This window comes from Myotis davidii, unplaced genomic scaffold (assembly GCF_000327345.1).
Source record: "Myotis davidii unplaced genomic scaffold, ASM32734v1 scaffold355, whole genome shotgun sequence".
NCBI classification, from domain to species: domain Eukaryota; kingdom Metazoa; phylum Chordata; class Mammalia; order Chiroptera; family Vespertilionidae; genus Myotis; species Myotis davidii.
This window is the reverse complement of record NW_006286818.1, coordinates 84,139-100,388: the sequence shown is the minus strand read 5'-3', so window position 1 is coordinate 100,388 and position 16,250 is coordinate 84,139. Positions and strand designations below refer to the sequence as shown.

Here is a 16,250-nt window from a genome sequence, read left to right as displayed (position 1 = left end):
CCTGCTGAAAGCAGGTATCTGGGGTTTGTTTAGCTTCTATAATTGAAACATAGTTGCTTTCAGAGCTGTTGCTTTCAGGCTCAGAGCTGGGCAGCGGCAAGCGGGGAACATTGGCTTCCTCCATCACTGGAGCAAGCAAGCCCCCTGTTTGTTTCAGCTGCGTGGCTGCCGGCCACCATCTTGGTTGGTTAATTTGCATATTGCCCTGATTAGCCAATGGGAAGCGTATCGGAATTATGGTTAATTACCCTATTTGTCTATTATTAGATAGGATTAGGTCATCTGGAAAAGCAGGTGGGCTGAGCCCCATAATGGCACCGGCCTCCTCTTATATTTTCTGAGAGATTGTGTGGGATTGCTAATTGTTCCTTAGATTAACTTTAGTATCACTGTAATTTATTTTACATGTGAAAAATTATATGAAAGTTATTATTTTAGTTACCTTAATTTTAACGATTACTGTTTTCTGTGTGGTAGGGAATATACACATTTATTATAGGCTGGTGTTACTTAAAATGATATAACTCCATTTTCTACCACCATTTCTGTGATTAGTGCAAAAGGAAAACAGCTAGTTCGTTATTAGGCGGAGAGTCTTCCATGACATTTGCAGAAGTGCTGTTAGATAGTTGTGTACTGATTTATAGATGCCTCAGCTCCTTGATAATCTTCTTCTAAACTTGCATTCTCCCAAGATGGTCTTACTCTCAGCCTCTCCCCTGAAATACTCATTTCAGAGGAAAAGATTCCATAGCCTTTGTTGCTAATAAATTCTAGTGAAATTTCTCAAATCTTGAATTTTTTACGGTAGATCTAAGTGGATTTTGATAGTTAATGTTTAGTTGAGCTCACGTGACATTTGCATTTGTGTTGGAGTCACTGATGTGTAATTGTTTCTTTTTCTAGATCAATGGGCAGTGTAGCTGCTTCCAGAGCATCGAACTGCTGAAATCACGCCCTGCTCACTTGGCTGTGTTTTTACACCATGTAGTTTCACAGTTTGACCCTGCAACATTGGTAATATGTTTTACGATTTAGCAAATTCAAAGTTTTTACATTAATTAATAAACCATAAAACTTTTCACTTCTGTGAAATAAGTGGACAGACTTTTTTTCAGTTTTCTAAACATATAAGGATAGACATGAAAGATACTTAAAATGTAATTAATTAATTTTTTTAAGCACTTTGTTGAATGTATTAACTATTACGGTTTCCTTTGTTCTAGTACATTGCTTATGGTGACTTGCCTGTTCCAAAACATTCATACTCTCTGAGAATATAACAGATTCTATTTTTCAAGATTTCTCACTTTTGTTTTTCATTTCTTCTTTACTACAGCTCTGTTATCTCTATTCAGACCTTTATAAACAAACCAATTCCAAGGAGACTCGTCGTATCTTCCTTGAGTTTCATCAATTCTTCCTGGATCGATCTGCAGTAAGTTGCCAAGTTAATAGTAAACTCTCTGCTCTAGTACATTGAGATATCGGCCTCCTACTTCCAGTTTTCTCTCCCATTTGATTTTTTTCTTTCACTTTTTAAAAATTATTTTAAAAATTGATTTTAGGGAGGATTGGGGGGTAGAGAGAGAGAGAAACATCCATCGGTTCAGTTGCCTCCTGCACATGCCCCAAGCGGGGATCAAACCTGGAACCTTTTGGTGGACAGGATGATGCTCCAACCACTGAGCTGCACCAGCCAGAGCTCCCTCTGTGTTTTTGGACTTTATTGTGCTTTGTGACATCTGTCAGTTATTGATTACTCTTGGCTGTTATTTTTTTATCATTTCTAAATTATTTGTAGGCATATCTGTTGTTACATCTGTATGATTAGGATGAGGGGATAAAAAGGGAACACAAATGATATACATTTATATGTCAGGATCCAAAGGATAACACTTGCATACTTGAACTCCGCTTGGCCTCTTTGAAGTTTGTAGGTACAAGTTTAACTAAAAAGTGGTGAAAACTATCTTATTTACATAAATGATAGTAAATGGCAATAGTGTTTCCTAAGAGTTATATTATTCGTTTTGCTCTAGGGAAAGGAGAATCGCCCTTAATGCTCCCTGGATAATTACTCTATGTCCCTCGTTCTTTCATATTTGCAGTTCTCTCATATGATTGTTTTATACTTTCTTTCTCCTAAAACTATCACTTCCTCTCCTGTCCTTTGCTCAGCTGATGACCTGGCTGTTTGCCTGAGAAATGTAAAGTAGTCTACAGATACATCCTCTCCTCCGGCATGCCGTGTGCACTGCTTCAGGCACAGACGCTGCTGTAGCCGCAGCGCTTTCTGCCCTGCACCACCAGTTCTTGTTTTCTGTTGAGCCATTTACGTCAGTTGCAGACCGTAAAGCAGTAAACACGCACAGAAACTTTGGGCCTCTCCTTTCTCCAGCTCCTTTACAGTTGTCTGTGCACTGCTGAATATAATCACCTCCCAGGAAAGCCTTCCCTGACCAACCCACTTCAAATGTAACCCCTTTCACTATGCTGCTGTCTCTCCTGTTATTTTTGTCCATAGAACTTACATTTTATTAACTTATTTTGTTCGTTTGTACTCCTCTACCCTGAATGTAAGCTTCATCAGGGCAGAGGTTTTTATCCTGTCTGTCATCTGCTGTTCTCCCGATAATAATAGATCGCAGCAGAGTGGCCACTCAGATATTTTTTGAATGAATGTTAGGCTTCTGATTTTACTGCCATTGTTTAATATATTACACATCATATTTATTAAGAAATGACAGCATATTGAAGTGTATTTGAATTTCACATATAGAGCTCCATGCTAAGTTAAAACTTTATATCTTGCTACTGATCTATATAAGTTTATTAACATTAAAATGTAAGAACCTAGCCGAAACCGGTTTGGCTTAGTGGATAGAGCGTCGGCCTGCGGACTGAAGGGTCCCGGGTTCGATTCCGGTCGAGGGCATGTGCCTGGGTTGCGGGCACATCCCCGGTGGGGGATGTGCAGGAGGCAGCTGATCGGTGTTTCTCTCTCATCGATGTTTCTGACTCTCTCTCACTCTCCCTTCCTCTCTGTAAAAAATCAATAAATATATTAAAAAAAAAATAAAATAAAATGTAAGAACCTTGATTAATTTGCTAATTATTTTTGACACACAGGTGATATTTTTTTCATATAAATACATACATAAGTGAGCATTTATTTACTTTTTTGCATTTGTGCTAGAAATACTTTTAGGAAAGCTGATTTGAGTTGCAGCATGGCAGCATCAGTTAAAGAGAAAGCTTTGAAATCACTTCCCTGATTTCAAGTGAATATTAGCGATCTCATAATCTTTCACAGTGACTTATTTTCAAATATAAAACTTCAGATCTTATGGGAATTGTTTACATTCTGAAAGTGTATGACTTAAGTAGGTGTACAGTACAGAATCAGTATACAGAGGTCACGATACTTACTGCAACTGCAAAAACAATTTATTTTTAAGATATTTTCCAAATTGATGGGAAGGAAAACACATTTCTAAATTAATAGTGGGACCAGAAACTGCAATTATTATGGGGGAAGTCCTAGCTATACAGAACTAAAACATGGCTACTTTAATTAGTTCAGTAGTGTAAATGCTACAGATGGTCACTGGATATTTAAGACTCCAAATCCTCTGAAATGACATCCGCCAACTCTCTCATTGGGGGTGTGACTATTGTGAGGGCTCTTTAAGGAAAGAGACTGGAAATGTCATGGTCTGTAGTGGGAGTATCTCAAATACAGTAAATAAAAATTATAATAATAAAAGCGTAATATGCTAATTAGACTGGACGTCCTTCCGAACATTCTTCCAGACGACCTTCTGGACGAAGCCGGGGCTGTGAGGGAAGCCTGGGTCCTGGGTGCCTGCCGGTGGCTGAAGGAAGGAAGGCCTCCTCTTGCACGAATTTCATGCATTGGGCCTCTAGTAGTTATATATGAGTAAATTTTCCATATATTAATATATACACATGGTATAGTTTTCACCTGTATTAATTCAAATGATGTAGAGTAACCAGATTCTAGAAAACCAAAGTCAGTATTCATTCATTCCAGAAAGAATAAGTAAGGCACAGAAGCATTTAGTCGTTTAGTAAATATTGTAGATAATTCCTTTATAGCATGATCTGTGGAAAGGGCTTCTTTTCCAGGCTAAACAATAGAACACACGAGAGCTGTGACACTGGGTGGGGGAGCACAGGAAATGAGCTTATGCATGAAGGTGCTTGTGAAAATAGGTGTCCAGGCTCTGTTAATTTACTTTAAACAGGCACTGTATGCATCTTGAAAAGCCCTTAGTGCTGTCTCACTTTTTCTTTGCATTTTTGTTTTAGCACTTGAAAGTTTCTGTTCCTGATGAAATATCAGTAGATCTAGGTAAGTTTGGAGCACCAATATCGTGGAGAATTATATCTCTGTACGTATGTAACTCAGCTCATTCCTAAAGGTGTTATGTGTCATGTGGTGACTAGTAGGTCATCCGCATTAAAGGGTAAATGAAATGTAAATTATGAGATGAAATACATGAGTGAAGTTGAAAAACTCTTTGTCTTGCTCTGAGATAAGTTTGCACCAGTCGCGTTGGTACGTTGCCAGTGATAATGCACAGATTATACCTGTAGATGAAGTAATCCTTTCCCTTTTCCTCTTTTCAGAAAAAAGAAGACCTGAGCTTATTCCTGAGGATCTCCATCGCCACTATATCCACACTATGCAGGAGCGGGTGCACCCCGAGATTCAGAGGCACTTGGAGGATTTCCGGTAAGCTGGGGCGTAGAGACAGAACTGGTGGGTTATGCATTAAAGCCTCGGCTTCGCATCCGGTATCTATCTCTGTTACTAAAGCATAATGAGCATCTGGAGTCAAAGTGTTTGGATATTGAGAGTTCATAGTTCCCACCCCATGTGACTTCCCTGTTTGTCTGTGCTGAGTGTGTTCCTTCAGGGTCTGTGCTCTGTTGAGTGGCTGGCTGCCTCTGGAATGTTTTCCTCTGTTGTCCTAGCGGACATGGTGTGCTGAAATGAAAGCCAGGGCCTTGTGCCTGTTGCTGGAAACTCGTGGCTATGGAACCTGATGAGGGAGATACTTTCCTCTGAGCCACTTCAGGCCAGGCCTCCTATTCCCTTTAGGCAGAAAAGGAGCATGGGGCTGACCTTGGCTGAAAGTGAACTGACCAAACTTGACGTCGAGAGAGACAAGGACCGGGTCACCTTGGAGAAGGAGCGGGCATGCGCAGAGCAGATTGTTGCCAAAATTGAAGAAGTGTTGTAAGTCACAGACATTATGTAGAAATGCCCTTTATTCTGCTGAAAGACGGTGCACTCTGAGCATGTCCAGAAGAGGGCCAGGCTAGGTGGGCGGGGCTACTTACTTTGTCACGGTGCTTGATAAACTGAATGTTTTACTTACTTTTTTTGCTGATATTTTATTATTTTCTTATTTTTGCTGATATTTATTTTAAATAAAGTTCTTGAGTTTCTTTTTCTAGGTATTAGCAAAATGAGTAACTACAAAATTTCTAGCTGATGAAGACCAGGTTAAGTGCTTTTATTGGTTTAAGTTCAGAGGTTTGGAAATAACATTTCTTGCTACAAAACGTTTGTAGTTGATGACAGGACATGAGTAAGAAGCATGCAGCTCCTCTGGGGATAGAGGGTTTTTCTTAGAATTATAGTCCCTGTGGCTCTGTTCTGCTGGTTCAGGCATCTGGGTGTAATAGCAGCGCTTTTCTTAAGCTTTAATATTTCATTTGTAAATGTTTTTATTTTTAGGATGACTGCTCAGGCTATAGAAGAAGATAAGAGGTAATGCAACTTTTATTCTAGAATTTTAAGGAAATAAAAATAAACTCTTTTCTTTTGTCAGTCATGAATTATATTTTATTTCTCTTAACTTAAAAAAGGCAGACCGTCTCCCTCTGATGGCCTATGTTTTATTTGACTAATACTCTAGTGTCTTGAGATAGAACCCTATCCCGGTAATTCCTTATTTTCCATGTGGTGGGTGAATTCTAAGAGTTCTGCCCCTGAGGTTTGGGAAGGCAGTTGCTCTCTTTGTTTTCCCCGCCCCACTTTTTCAGAAGCCTTATTTCACTCCGCCTGTTCTCCTGCAGCTCAGCAATGCAGTACGTCATCTTCATGTACATGAAGCATCTGGGCGTGAGAATGAAGGAGCCTCGGAGTCTGGAGCATAAGCGGGGCCGGATCGGGTTCCTTCCGAAGATCAAGGTGAGGCGGGCACGCCACCTGTGGCCTCGGTGCTTTCCTGCTTAGTGTTCGCCTTTTCAGCAACTCAGCGCAGGACGCTTATTAGACAACGATGCGGCTCCTGTTGTCAGAAACTCAAATCTAGTGAGAACGCAGGGACATGAGCTAATTACTGGAAAGTATGAAAAGTTGAAAACAGCAACTTACACAGAGTCCCATCCCCAGCTTACCCTTTTCTTTGTGGTGCCTGTCATAGTTGGTAAGGATTTGTGTTTTTATTTAACTTTTATTTGATAGTGAAGCTCTGTGAGGGCAAGGAGCTCCATCATTGGCCCTCCAGCTTTTAGCATAGTGTGCTCACATCTTAGGAGCTTAGTAAGTAAATGTTTGCTCAATGGATAAATGAACCATTTAGAACAAGCTCCCAGTAAATGTGTTATAAAACTACCCTTTTATTTCCAAAATTATCAGCTCGAAAGAGTTTGAAAAATGTCTTAAGTTTTTTATTGAATTTACTGGGGTGACATTGGTTAATAAAATTATACAGGTTTCAAGCGTACAACTTTATAATGCATGATCTGTACACTGTATTGTGCGTCAAGTCTCCTTCCATCAGTATTTATCTCCCATATACACTCCTCCACCTCTCCCAGGTATCTTCAGTTTGATCTGTACGCAGTACTGTGTGCCAGTTTCTGATGAGCATCGTGTGTGTGTGTGTGTGTGTGTGTGTGTGTGTGTGTGTGTGTGTGTTTCATTTACATTTAACCAATTTCTTTCAAATGACCATTGGAATTGCATTTCTATGTTTGAAAGCAACAAAAGAAACCCACTCTGTTACGTATCTCTTATCTCTTTGATTTACCTTAACTCTAGCAAAGTATGAAGAAAGAGAGGGAAGGCGACGAAAAGGGGAAGCGAAGGGGATTCTCCAGCATCCTGGGGCCCCCGCGGAGGCCCAGCCGTCCTGACAACAGTGCGAGTATGTTGAAGTTTAAAATGCTGTATTCTGCTGTCCCATGCCACCTTCTTAACACGCTCCTTGAGCTAGAATGGATTGCTGGAGAAGGGTGTTCTTGACATGATTCCTCTGAACTTTCAATGTGCCTGCGTCCATTCAGTGTTCTGTCTGCACCAAATTCCCCCATCTGGCTACACAATTGTTATAAACCTCTCCTGCGATGGTAGCAGAGCATCTCATTCATTATCCATAATATAATTTATCTACCTGTTCAGTTTTTGTTTATATTCAAGTTCTGATCATTAAAGTTAAAAATCAAAAACACAGAAAATGGGCATGGGTCTCTCCACCATACTTTGTTCAGTCCTCTTATACATAGATTCCTCACACTTTCATCTCTCCCCCGTCAGGCCCAGGGGAGAGATCAGCCCTGGAGAGGGCTGAGGAGGAAGTAGAGTCGTGGAGCTGTGGGAAGACCCAAGGCCTGTGGGGTCCAGGGCTGCATCTGGGCACACTGGCAGGGTGGCATGGGGCCGGGTTGGGACTGAGTGATGCTAACTGTCCTACACGTGAGTCCATTAAAAAACTATTACTGAGCTTTCTATAGGCAGCTTCCTACCAGATGTTAGCACACAATAATTATACATAGATTCTTCCCCACAGAGCTTAGTTTCATGGGGAGAGTCCTACACACACAAATTCAAGTTGTGCTAAGTCCCTAGAGGAGAGGTGAGGGAGCACTCCCCCTCAGGGCCATGGGCGTCCCTGGAGGAACTCTGGGAAGGGGAGGGGAACTTAGAGAAGTTGAGGAGAGGGAGTGTTTCCCAGGTGCTGACCGCGAGTTCCCGGGAGACGAGAAGAGCCTTTGGAATGAGGGAAAACATTGGAGCCCGTGATGTGTGAAGTCTGTGAGGGTGCGCAGTGCTGCGAGGAGGGTGCCCGCGGGGCGAGCTTCGTGTGGGGTGACTGACAGGAGCAGAAGGGGTACCCGGGTGGACCAGGGCACGTTGTGATGAAGTGACAAGGATTGGGGAGAATGGGGAGCTTCTAGAGCTCATAGAGCTCAAAGGCTTTCTCTTCACTGGTACCAGCAAGTATGCTCCCTACAGACCTGCCTGCCTCAGCACCCTGCTCCCCTCCCACCATGGCGCCCTTCCCTTTTCTCTTGCTCATCTTTGTCACCTCCTGTCTCCCCCTCACGCTGCACCATCTTCCTCTCTTCCTTTCAGCCCTCTTCCGTTGTCTTCTCCCTCTCCCCCTTCCGCTCATTTCCCTTCCTTTCTCACTCTGTGTAATGATTAGCCTAGTGTTCTAGGGCCTACCATGTTTTAGACATTTTTCCAGACCTTTGACATCATTGTTCTTTTAGCTGCTTTGAAACACAAATTGTTGACCATTTCTTTCTGTTCAGTTGGCAGAGCCATGGAGCTACAGAAGCCGCGCCACCCTAAGCACTCACCCCCACCCCCACCTGTGAGTCCCGAGCCCCAGGATGCTGCTAAGTCGCGCCAGAGTGGGCCAGCAAGTGACGGAGCCGACGCTGGGTGCCTGCCCGCCGGCTCCGTGCCCTCGGTGGCTTCAGTGGCCACTCTCTCCCAGGACGGAGGGAACGAGAATGATACGGGTGAGCTGTAGTTCAGCTTAACTAAGTGTCAAGACTTTAAAACCATCATAATAACTAAGAAACAGTGTGGCAGGTTATTTTAATCAAGACTGAATCCCAGTTAAATTTAGTTTTAATATTTTAACATTTGACAACTAGTGACAGATCTATGCTGAATGATGATTTTCAAGTTCTCATCTATTCAAAAACTATTACTGAGCTTTCTATTAGGCATTAGCTTCATACCAGATTTTAGCACACAATTAGTATACATAGATTCTGCCCCACAGAGCTTAGTCTCACGGAGAGAGAGTCCTACACACACAAATGCAATTGAGCTAACTCCCTAGAGGAGAGAGAGGTAAGGGAGTGTGGAGGCCTGTCGTGGCTCGGGGCAGATGGGGGAGGTCTGAGGAAAACTTGCAATTAGAGAAACTAGGGATGCGTGTCACTGCTAGGGGAAGCCAGCGGTCAGGAAGAGGCTGGGGACACAGGGATAAACTGTAGCCAATGGAACAAAGTTTTGAGAAGGAGGGAGGAGATTGAAAGACAGTGTTATTGCCTCAGAGTAATGACCTCGGTGAAGAGGGGATTTAAAGAGTGAAGACAGACAGGAAGTCATCGCGGAAATTGTGGAAGAGCTTATTACCATGTTCTCAAGCAGCACTTGTCGCCGTGGGCTTCTTAGGCACGTGAGCAGGGAGAAGAGCTGGTTTTGTCTGGAGGAGGCAATGCCTGTGTTAGTGATTTGGGAGGCAGTCGGTGTTTGGTGATGTCGAGGTGAAGGCTGAAGCGGTGGGAGTGGTCATTGAGGTGGCGTGGAGGAGGGTGCTAGAGACGAAGGAAGGAAGCCGAGGAGACAGGAGTTCGAATAGCTTAACATGCACGTGGGTTTTGAGGCCATGTGACATCGGGGTAAGAGGAGAACTGAGGCCGCAGCCACAGGTGGTGTTACTAGGTGACTGCTGTGAGGAGGAGGACAGGGGGCAGTGTCCAGGGAGGGAGGAAGCAAGACAGTGGGCTGAAGAATGTACTGCGGAAGGAATCCATGTCACCCACCCGCCGAGCACAGTGCGTGACAGATGCCAGTCTCCACGGGAGAGGGTGGTCGCAGGAAAGGTTGCCTCCCCATGGGATAGGCAGGTTTTCATTTAAGACCAAGAAGTAGGAGCGACCTTTGGAGAAGAGTCTGGAGACTGTCTGACACAGCACTCTGACTGTGGTGGAGTAGATACACGCACTCGCTCACGGCTCCGTGTCCCAGTGAGATATAAGCATGGTAGGCAACAGAGAAAACAAAGAAAAAGGAGGTAGACGAACATAAGATGTCATCAACAAATAAGAAATGTCAGCACATTTTTGGGAGATTGAACAAGGACAGTGGTGGTTGGTGGATGAAACAGCATAAAGGAAACTGAAGCCCATACTTGGTGAAGGAGCCCACTGTGGCCCGTCGCCCACGAGAGCCCGCAGGTCAGGCTGGCTGTGGGGTGCGTTGACAGGGGGCCGAGCTGCAAATGGTGGAACCAAAAGCCTAATCGACGCAATCATGTCAGCAGCTTCTGCTCCTTGCACTGCAGGCTGTGGGCAGTCTGTCCTTTATGTACCAGGGGAAGCAAGGGGCCCTGTTGTAGGGAAGTTGAATGACTTGTGTAGGGAGAGTCAAGTTCTCCACAGCATGATTATCCTGGAGCGCTAACGTTTGGGACCCTAAAGCCTGACAGAGGGCGTGCTAGGGACCCCCCCCCACCTCAGAGAACACCCCGCGGGAATGGATCTCCTTTCTAGAGCCCCAAGGAAGCCAGGTAATGGCCAGGCCTTGTGTTCTTAAATAGGAATAGCATCACTCACTCGGCAAAGTGTGCTTCTCAGAGTCGAGACCTAAGATAACACATAGTGCCAAGCATGCGAGACAGTGGTGTGAAACAGGTCTACTGAACAGAAACACTCCCCTACCAGGAAACAATAATTTTGATAATAGATAAGAACTTGAAAAAATCTTTTTTTTTTTCATTTTAAAATATTCTGATTTTTATTAGTTTTCCAACGAAGATGCTTATTTTTAATTGAATTGATTGGGGTGACATTGGTTAATGAAATTCTACAGGTCTCAGGTCTACAGTCCCATCATACATCATTAATATATCATATTGTTTGCCACCCAAAGTCAAGTCTCCTTCATACATTTGACCACTTTTACAATTAAAATACTTCTTTTTTTTGGATATTTAGTACTTTTGTTGCCATTCAGGTCTAAATAATGAGAATTTCTTTTATGATGTACACTAGAGGCACAGTGCACAAGTTCGTGCATGGGTGGGGTTCCCCAGCTCGCGCCCCCAGCCTCACGGCCCTGCGGCCCTGCCTGGCACCCTACCTTGGCCTGGCTCCACCCCTTCACCAGCTCCACCATCCTGCCTGTGGGGTGATCGATCAAGGCTGGGCCCCTCTCCCGGCTCCCTTAGTGCCTGGGAGCCAGGTGGGGAGCGGGGCTGCTGGTCACCGTCTATGGGACAGTCGGTGCCCGCGCTTGCACTCGCCTTGGCCTGGTGCTGCCCGCTCACCTCCACCGTCCCATTGCGGTCCCACTCTCATTGGGGCCGGCAGCGCCTCCACTGCCGCCCACTGCCAGTGCCGTGTTGCCTATGCCCACCATGTTCCGTGCCGTCTCCTGGTGGTCAGTGCACATCATAGTGAGCTGTCAAACTCCTGGTTGAGGGGACAATTTGCATATTAGGCTTTTATTTATATAGGATGTGGTTCTATAAATTACTTACAAGCTATTCAAAAATTTTCTAATATTCATGGTTCTGAGGTTGAAAAGTGCATTTTAAAGTAGCATAAATGGGGAAAATTCTTGAACAATTTAGTTCTTGACCAAGTTTTTCAGAGAAAAAAATGTCTTGGTGGTTGTTGAGCAAAACTTTGTTTCTCAACCTAACAGCCCTTTCATGCTGATGCCTGTATGATTACTCACACATGTCTCAGGACAAGCAAGGAGAATGTGTGAGTGAGTCAGTTCACTGCTATACCTTGCGTTGTTAACATCTCGGGGAAATTGTGCTGTGAATATTTTCGTGTCTTTTTGCTTGTGTTGCTGCTGATTCAGTTTTTGAACAAATCGCTTCTCAAACAGCCTTCTGGAACAAATTAAGTGCAAGAAGCAAGGTTTCACTTAATATCTGTAAAACCAAAATAGGCTGCTATGAAAAGGAGCATTCAGAGACCACAAAAAGTCTTAATATAACTACTACATATAGTACAATAGTTATTTATTAATGGTTGTGTGATAAATTATACCAAAACTTAATGATTTAACACAGAAAACATTTTTGGTGTCACTTTCTTGGTGGGTGAGGTGGAGGGGCTGATGTGCTGGGCGGTTCTGGATGGGCTCAGAGGTTGCAGTGGAGGTGTCAGCTTAGCTGGGGTGGGAGACCTTCTGCTCACGCCAGAGGCGGGGACAGGAAGGTCTGCTCCTGCTGGAAGCCTCCGTCTGGGCTCCGCGTTGGCCTGCAGAGTGTGCCGAGCATGGAGCTGACCTCCCCGGGGACTTCGGGAGAAAAAGCCCCTGCGCTCCCAGTGCTTCCGTCTCGTGGGCTCCCGCTGCCGCCTCAGCAGGTAGAGGAAGTCATAAGTCTGGTCCACACTCAAGGACAGGAAAATGGAGGCTTTACCCCTGAGGAGGGGAGTGTCAAAGAACTTGTGGACATATTTTCAAACTGCCAATATGTATTTTCAGTTCCTAAAATAAAGTCAAGGAGACATTTCAGAATATATAGCAAGATACAGAAATTAAAGAGGTAAGAATTACGTAGAGAACAGCCAGTGCAGAGGGCTCTTTCACAAAATGTCAGCAGAGAAAACGGAGAAGAGACAGATGACAGGAAAGCTTCCTAGAGCTGAAAAAGAACAGATATTTCCGATAGAGCTCCCTCTTTAAAAACAGACGTTTTCACTGACGTCAGAGTGGAGGGAGAGGGAGAATCACTGACCAGCCGCCTCCTGCACGCCCTACACTGGGGATGGGGCCCACAACCTGGGCCTGTGCCCTGACCAGGAATCGAATTGTGACCTCCTGGTTCATAGATCAATGCCCAACCACTGAGGCACACTGGCTGGGCCAAATAGAGCTCATTTGGAACCAACTTCAGTGAATAATAATAAAAAGAAAAGATCCAGATACCTAAAACTTATGGAAATTTTAGTGCCCCAGAGAGAAGGAAAAAGAACCCTCAAAGCTCTTAAGAGAAAGAGGCAGGGATCACATAGCATCACACGTGCCATAGGACACTGGGTGCTTGAACACAGAACATGTCTGGCACTGGAGTAGAAGCCTGCATTCCAACCGTCCCTAACGCACGAAGAAGACGAGGAGGACATTCCACACGCTCCAGGGTTAAGAGTTTCACTGAGACGTGACTTTCACTCGAAGATTATTTTAAGAGACCATTGTAGCAAAAGGGGAGTAATGTTAAGAAAATGTAATGAGACCCAGGAAAACATGGCAGCGGTTGCGGTTGGCCTAGGAAAGTGGAGAAGGGTCATCCTAGGATGATGGCTCTCAGGCCCAGGGCAGCGACTGCCAACAAGAGCGTGCAGGACAGGCAGGGGTCAAAGCAGGTGTGCACACACTGCTATGTCATGTAGCAGATGAAAACATTTGAGAGTTGATAAAATTCTATTTTGACAGTAATAATAGAAAAGCATTTAGAAAAACAGTTCAGAAAGTTGTCATGATTTTAAACATGAAGCAAAATAAAAAGTGGTATGATCTTAATTGATGAGTATAAGACTTTAATATAATAAACATTTTATTTCAAATGGCCCAGGAATTACATTATCAGACCATTAGAAAAGAACATATAATCCTAATTAACATACCTTTTAACCTGTCAGGAATAGTATGTATATGTATGTTATATATTGTATATGACAATATGTATATATTGTTATAATAATGTAGGCACTATATTGGTTTTTAGACTTTCAGAATTAGTCTCTTAGGCAAAGCACAGAATATTTCATTGTGGCTACAGATCAGGATGGAAATGTAAAAAAATCCTATTAATCATACGAGTGAAATTGAAGTTGAAAGAAATGAAGGTAGAAGAAAGGAAATGTACGCTAAATACCTAATCTGACATAGAAGAGAGTTAACATACTAACTTCTTGCCCTGGCTGGTGTAGCTCAGTGGTTAGAGTGCCAGCCTGAGCACCAAAGGGTTGCAGGATCAATTCCTGAACAAAGGCACCTACCTGGGTTGCGGTTGGCTCCCTGTCCCCAGTTGGTGTGCATGTGGGAGGCAACCAGTTGATGTGTTTTTCTCACATCGATGTCTCTCTCTCCTCACCTCCCTTCCACTCTCTGAAGAGCGATGGAGAAAATATCCTCAGGTGAGGATTAACAACAACAAGAAGATACTAATTTTTTGAAGGAACAAATATATAGATACTAGAGGCCCAGTGCACGAATTCATGCACCGGTGGGGTCCCTTAGCCTGGCCTGTGGGGATCAGGCCAAAACCAGCTCTCCGACATCCTCCGAAAGGTCCCAGATTGCGAGAGGGCGTCTGGTCGGCTGGTCGCTTAAGCTCACATATATACTAGGGGCCCAGTGCACAAATTTGTGCACCTTGAAAGGAACTGGGGGCCACGAGGCTGCAGTGGGCACAAGGGTGGGTCTCGGCTCATCCTCTGCACCCCCCCGGCCCACCCACCACAGCTCCTGTCCCCGGTTCCCTGTCTGCCAGCAGCCCTGCTCCTGCCACCGCCGCTCCCACACATTGACAGTGCTGGCTCCACTTGTACCATACCTGCTGAAGGTGCAAAGTTATTGGGACCGGCGCCAGCAGTGGGTGCGAGCAGCTGCTGCTGCCCTGATCACCCCTCAGGAGCAGGTGTAGTGGAGAAGCCCTCATGGGTGATCAGCCAGCAGCTGCCACTTGCACCCACTGATGGTGCCGAGCAATAAGGACTGGCGCTGGGCAGCGGCTGCAAGCTGGGCCAGCTCTGGCAGTGGATGTGAGTGGCGGCTCCAGCAGAGGGTGCAAACGGGGCCATTGCTGGCAGCGGGTGCAAGAGGTGGCTTCCAGCCCCTATCTCCCATCAGGAGCAGGGGGAGGGGGAGAAGCCCTCAGGGGCGATCAGGCCGGCAGCTGCCACTCGCACCCACTGATGATGCCAAGCCATTGGGGCCGGTGCTGGGCACTGACAGTGGGTGGGAGTGGCAGCCTCGGTGCCAGCAGCAGGTGAAAGGAGGGCCCGTGCCGGCAGCAGGTTTGAGCGCTGGGCACAACTGTGGTGTGTGGGAATAAAGAATTGTCAGTAACCACCAGAGGCTCTCCCTGATGATAGTGACTGGCACCCTGCCTTGGTATGGCACCACGGCTCACCTGCTCCACCATTCTGCCATGGCCAGTGCCCACCATGTTCCGTGCACGCCCCATGGTGGTCAGCACATCTCATAGCGACCAGTTGTTTAGTTCCAGTTGTTCTGCTGTTTGGTCTATTTGCATATTAGCCTTTTATTATAAAGGATATAGAATTTTATCAAGTCTCAGTTTTTTTCATCTACATGGTATAGCAGTATGCACACACCTGCCTCAACCCCATGCACGCTCTTGTGTTTGTTGGGACCTGCTGCCCTGAGCCTGTGACAGTCATCATCCTAGGACTGCCCTTCTCCACTTTCCTGGGTTGTTTCCATTTTTTCCTGGATCTCATGACATTTTCTTTCCTAATATTACTCTCATTTTACTCAAATCCATACACCGGGCCTCTAGTATGCATTAAGATCTTTGGTTAATCTATTTTTTCCACCCTACCCCCTTCCCTCTGAGATTCATCAGTCTGTTCCATGTTTACATACCTGTAAATTTACACTCCTGTGTTGAGGTCTGCCCCCTCTTGGTCAGTGCGCGTCATAGCTACCAGTCAGATGGTCACTCAGACTTTTATATTCTATACTAGAGGCCTGGTGCACAAAAATTTGTGCACTTGGGGGGGAGGGTGGGTCCCTCAGCCCGGCCTGTGCCCTCTCGCAGTCTGGGACCCCTCGGGAGATAACGACCTGCTGGCTTAGGTCTGCTCCCGGGTGGCAGAGGGCGGCCCAATCCTCTAGGTGCAGCCCCTTGTTGGGCTCAGAGCAGGGCCAATTGGGGAGTTGGGGCGCTGGCCCTGTCACATAGAGCAGGGCTGATCAGGGGGTTGGGGTGCCGCCCCCTGTCACTTACAGAGCAGGGCCAATCAGGGGGTTGGGGCGCTGCACCCTGTCACTCACAGAGCAGGGCCCATCAGGGGGGTTGGGGCTCCGTACCCTGTCATGCACAGGGCAGGGTCGATCAGGGAGTTGGGGAGCTCCCCCCTGTCATGCACAGAGCAGAGCTGATTAGGGGGTTGAGGAGCTCCCCCCTGTCACTCACAGAGTATGGCCAATAGGGGAGTTGGGGCACTGCCCCCTGTCACACACCGAGAAG

The 16,250-nt window shown here is 45.5% G+C and overlaps 1 protein-coding gene across 8 annotated transcripts in view; it reads left to right on the top strand.

The window, feature by feature from the left end:
* ARHGEF12 (Rho guanine nucleotide exchange factor 12) overlaps positions 1-16,250 on the top strand; it is a 198,434-nt gene that overhangs the window by 120,756 nt on the left and 61,428 nt on the right. For all 8 annotated transcript variants that reach the window (XM_015560643.1, XM_015560638.1, XM_015560639.1 and 5 more), the window contains 9 exons: positions 907-1,017; positions 1,340-1,438; positions 4,336-4,378; positions 4,657-4,762; positions 5,132-5,269; positions 5,774-5,806; positions 6,115-6,229; positions 7,085-7,190; positions 8,581-8,793. In XM_015560643.1, coding sequence (XP_015416129.1) covers positions 907-1,017; positions 1,340-1,438; positions 4,336-4,378; positions 4,657-4,762; positions 5,132-5,269; positions 5,774-5,806; positions 6,115-6,229; positions 7,085-7,190; positions 8,581-8,793 — 964 coding nt within the window. The remainder of the gene's footprint in view (positions 1-906; positions 1,018-1,339; positions 1,439-4,335; positions 4,379-4,656; positions 4,763-5,131; positions 5,270-5,773; positions 5,807-6,114; positions 6,230-7,084; positions 7,191-8,580; positions 8,794-16,250) is intronic.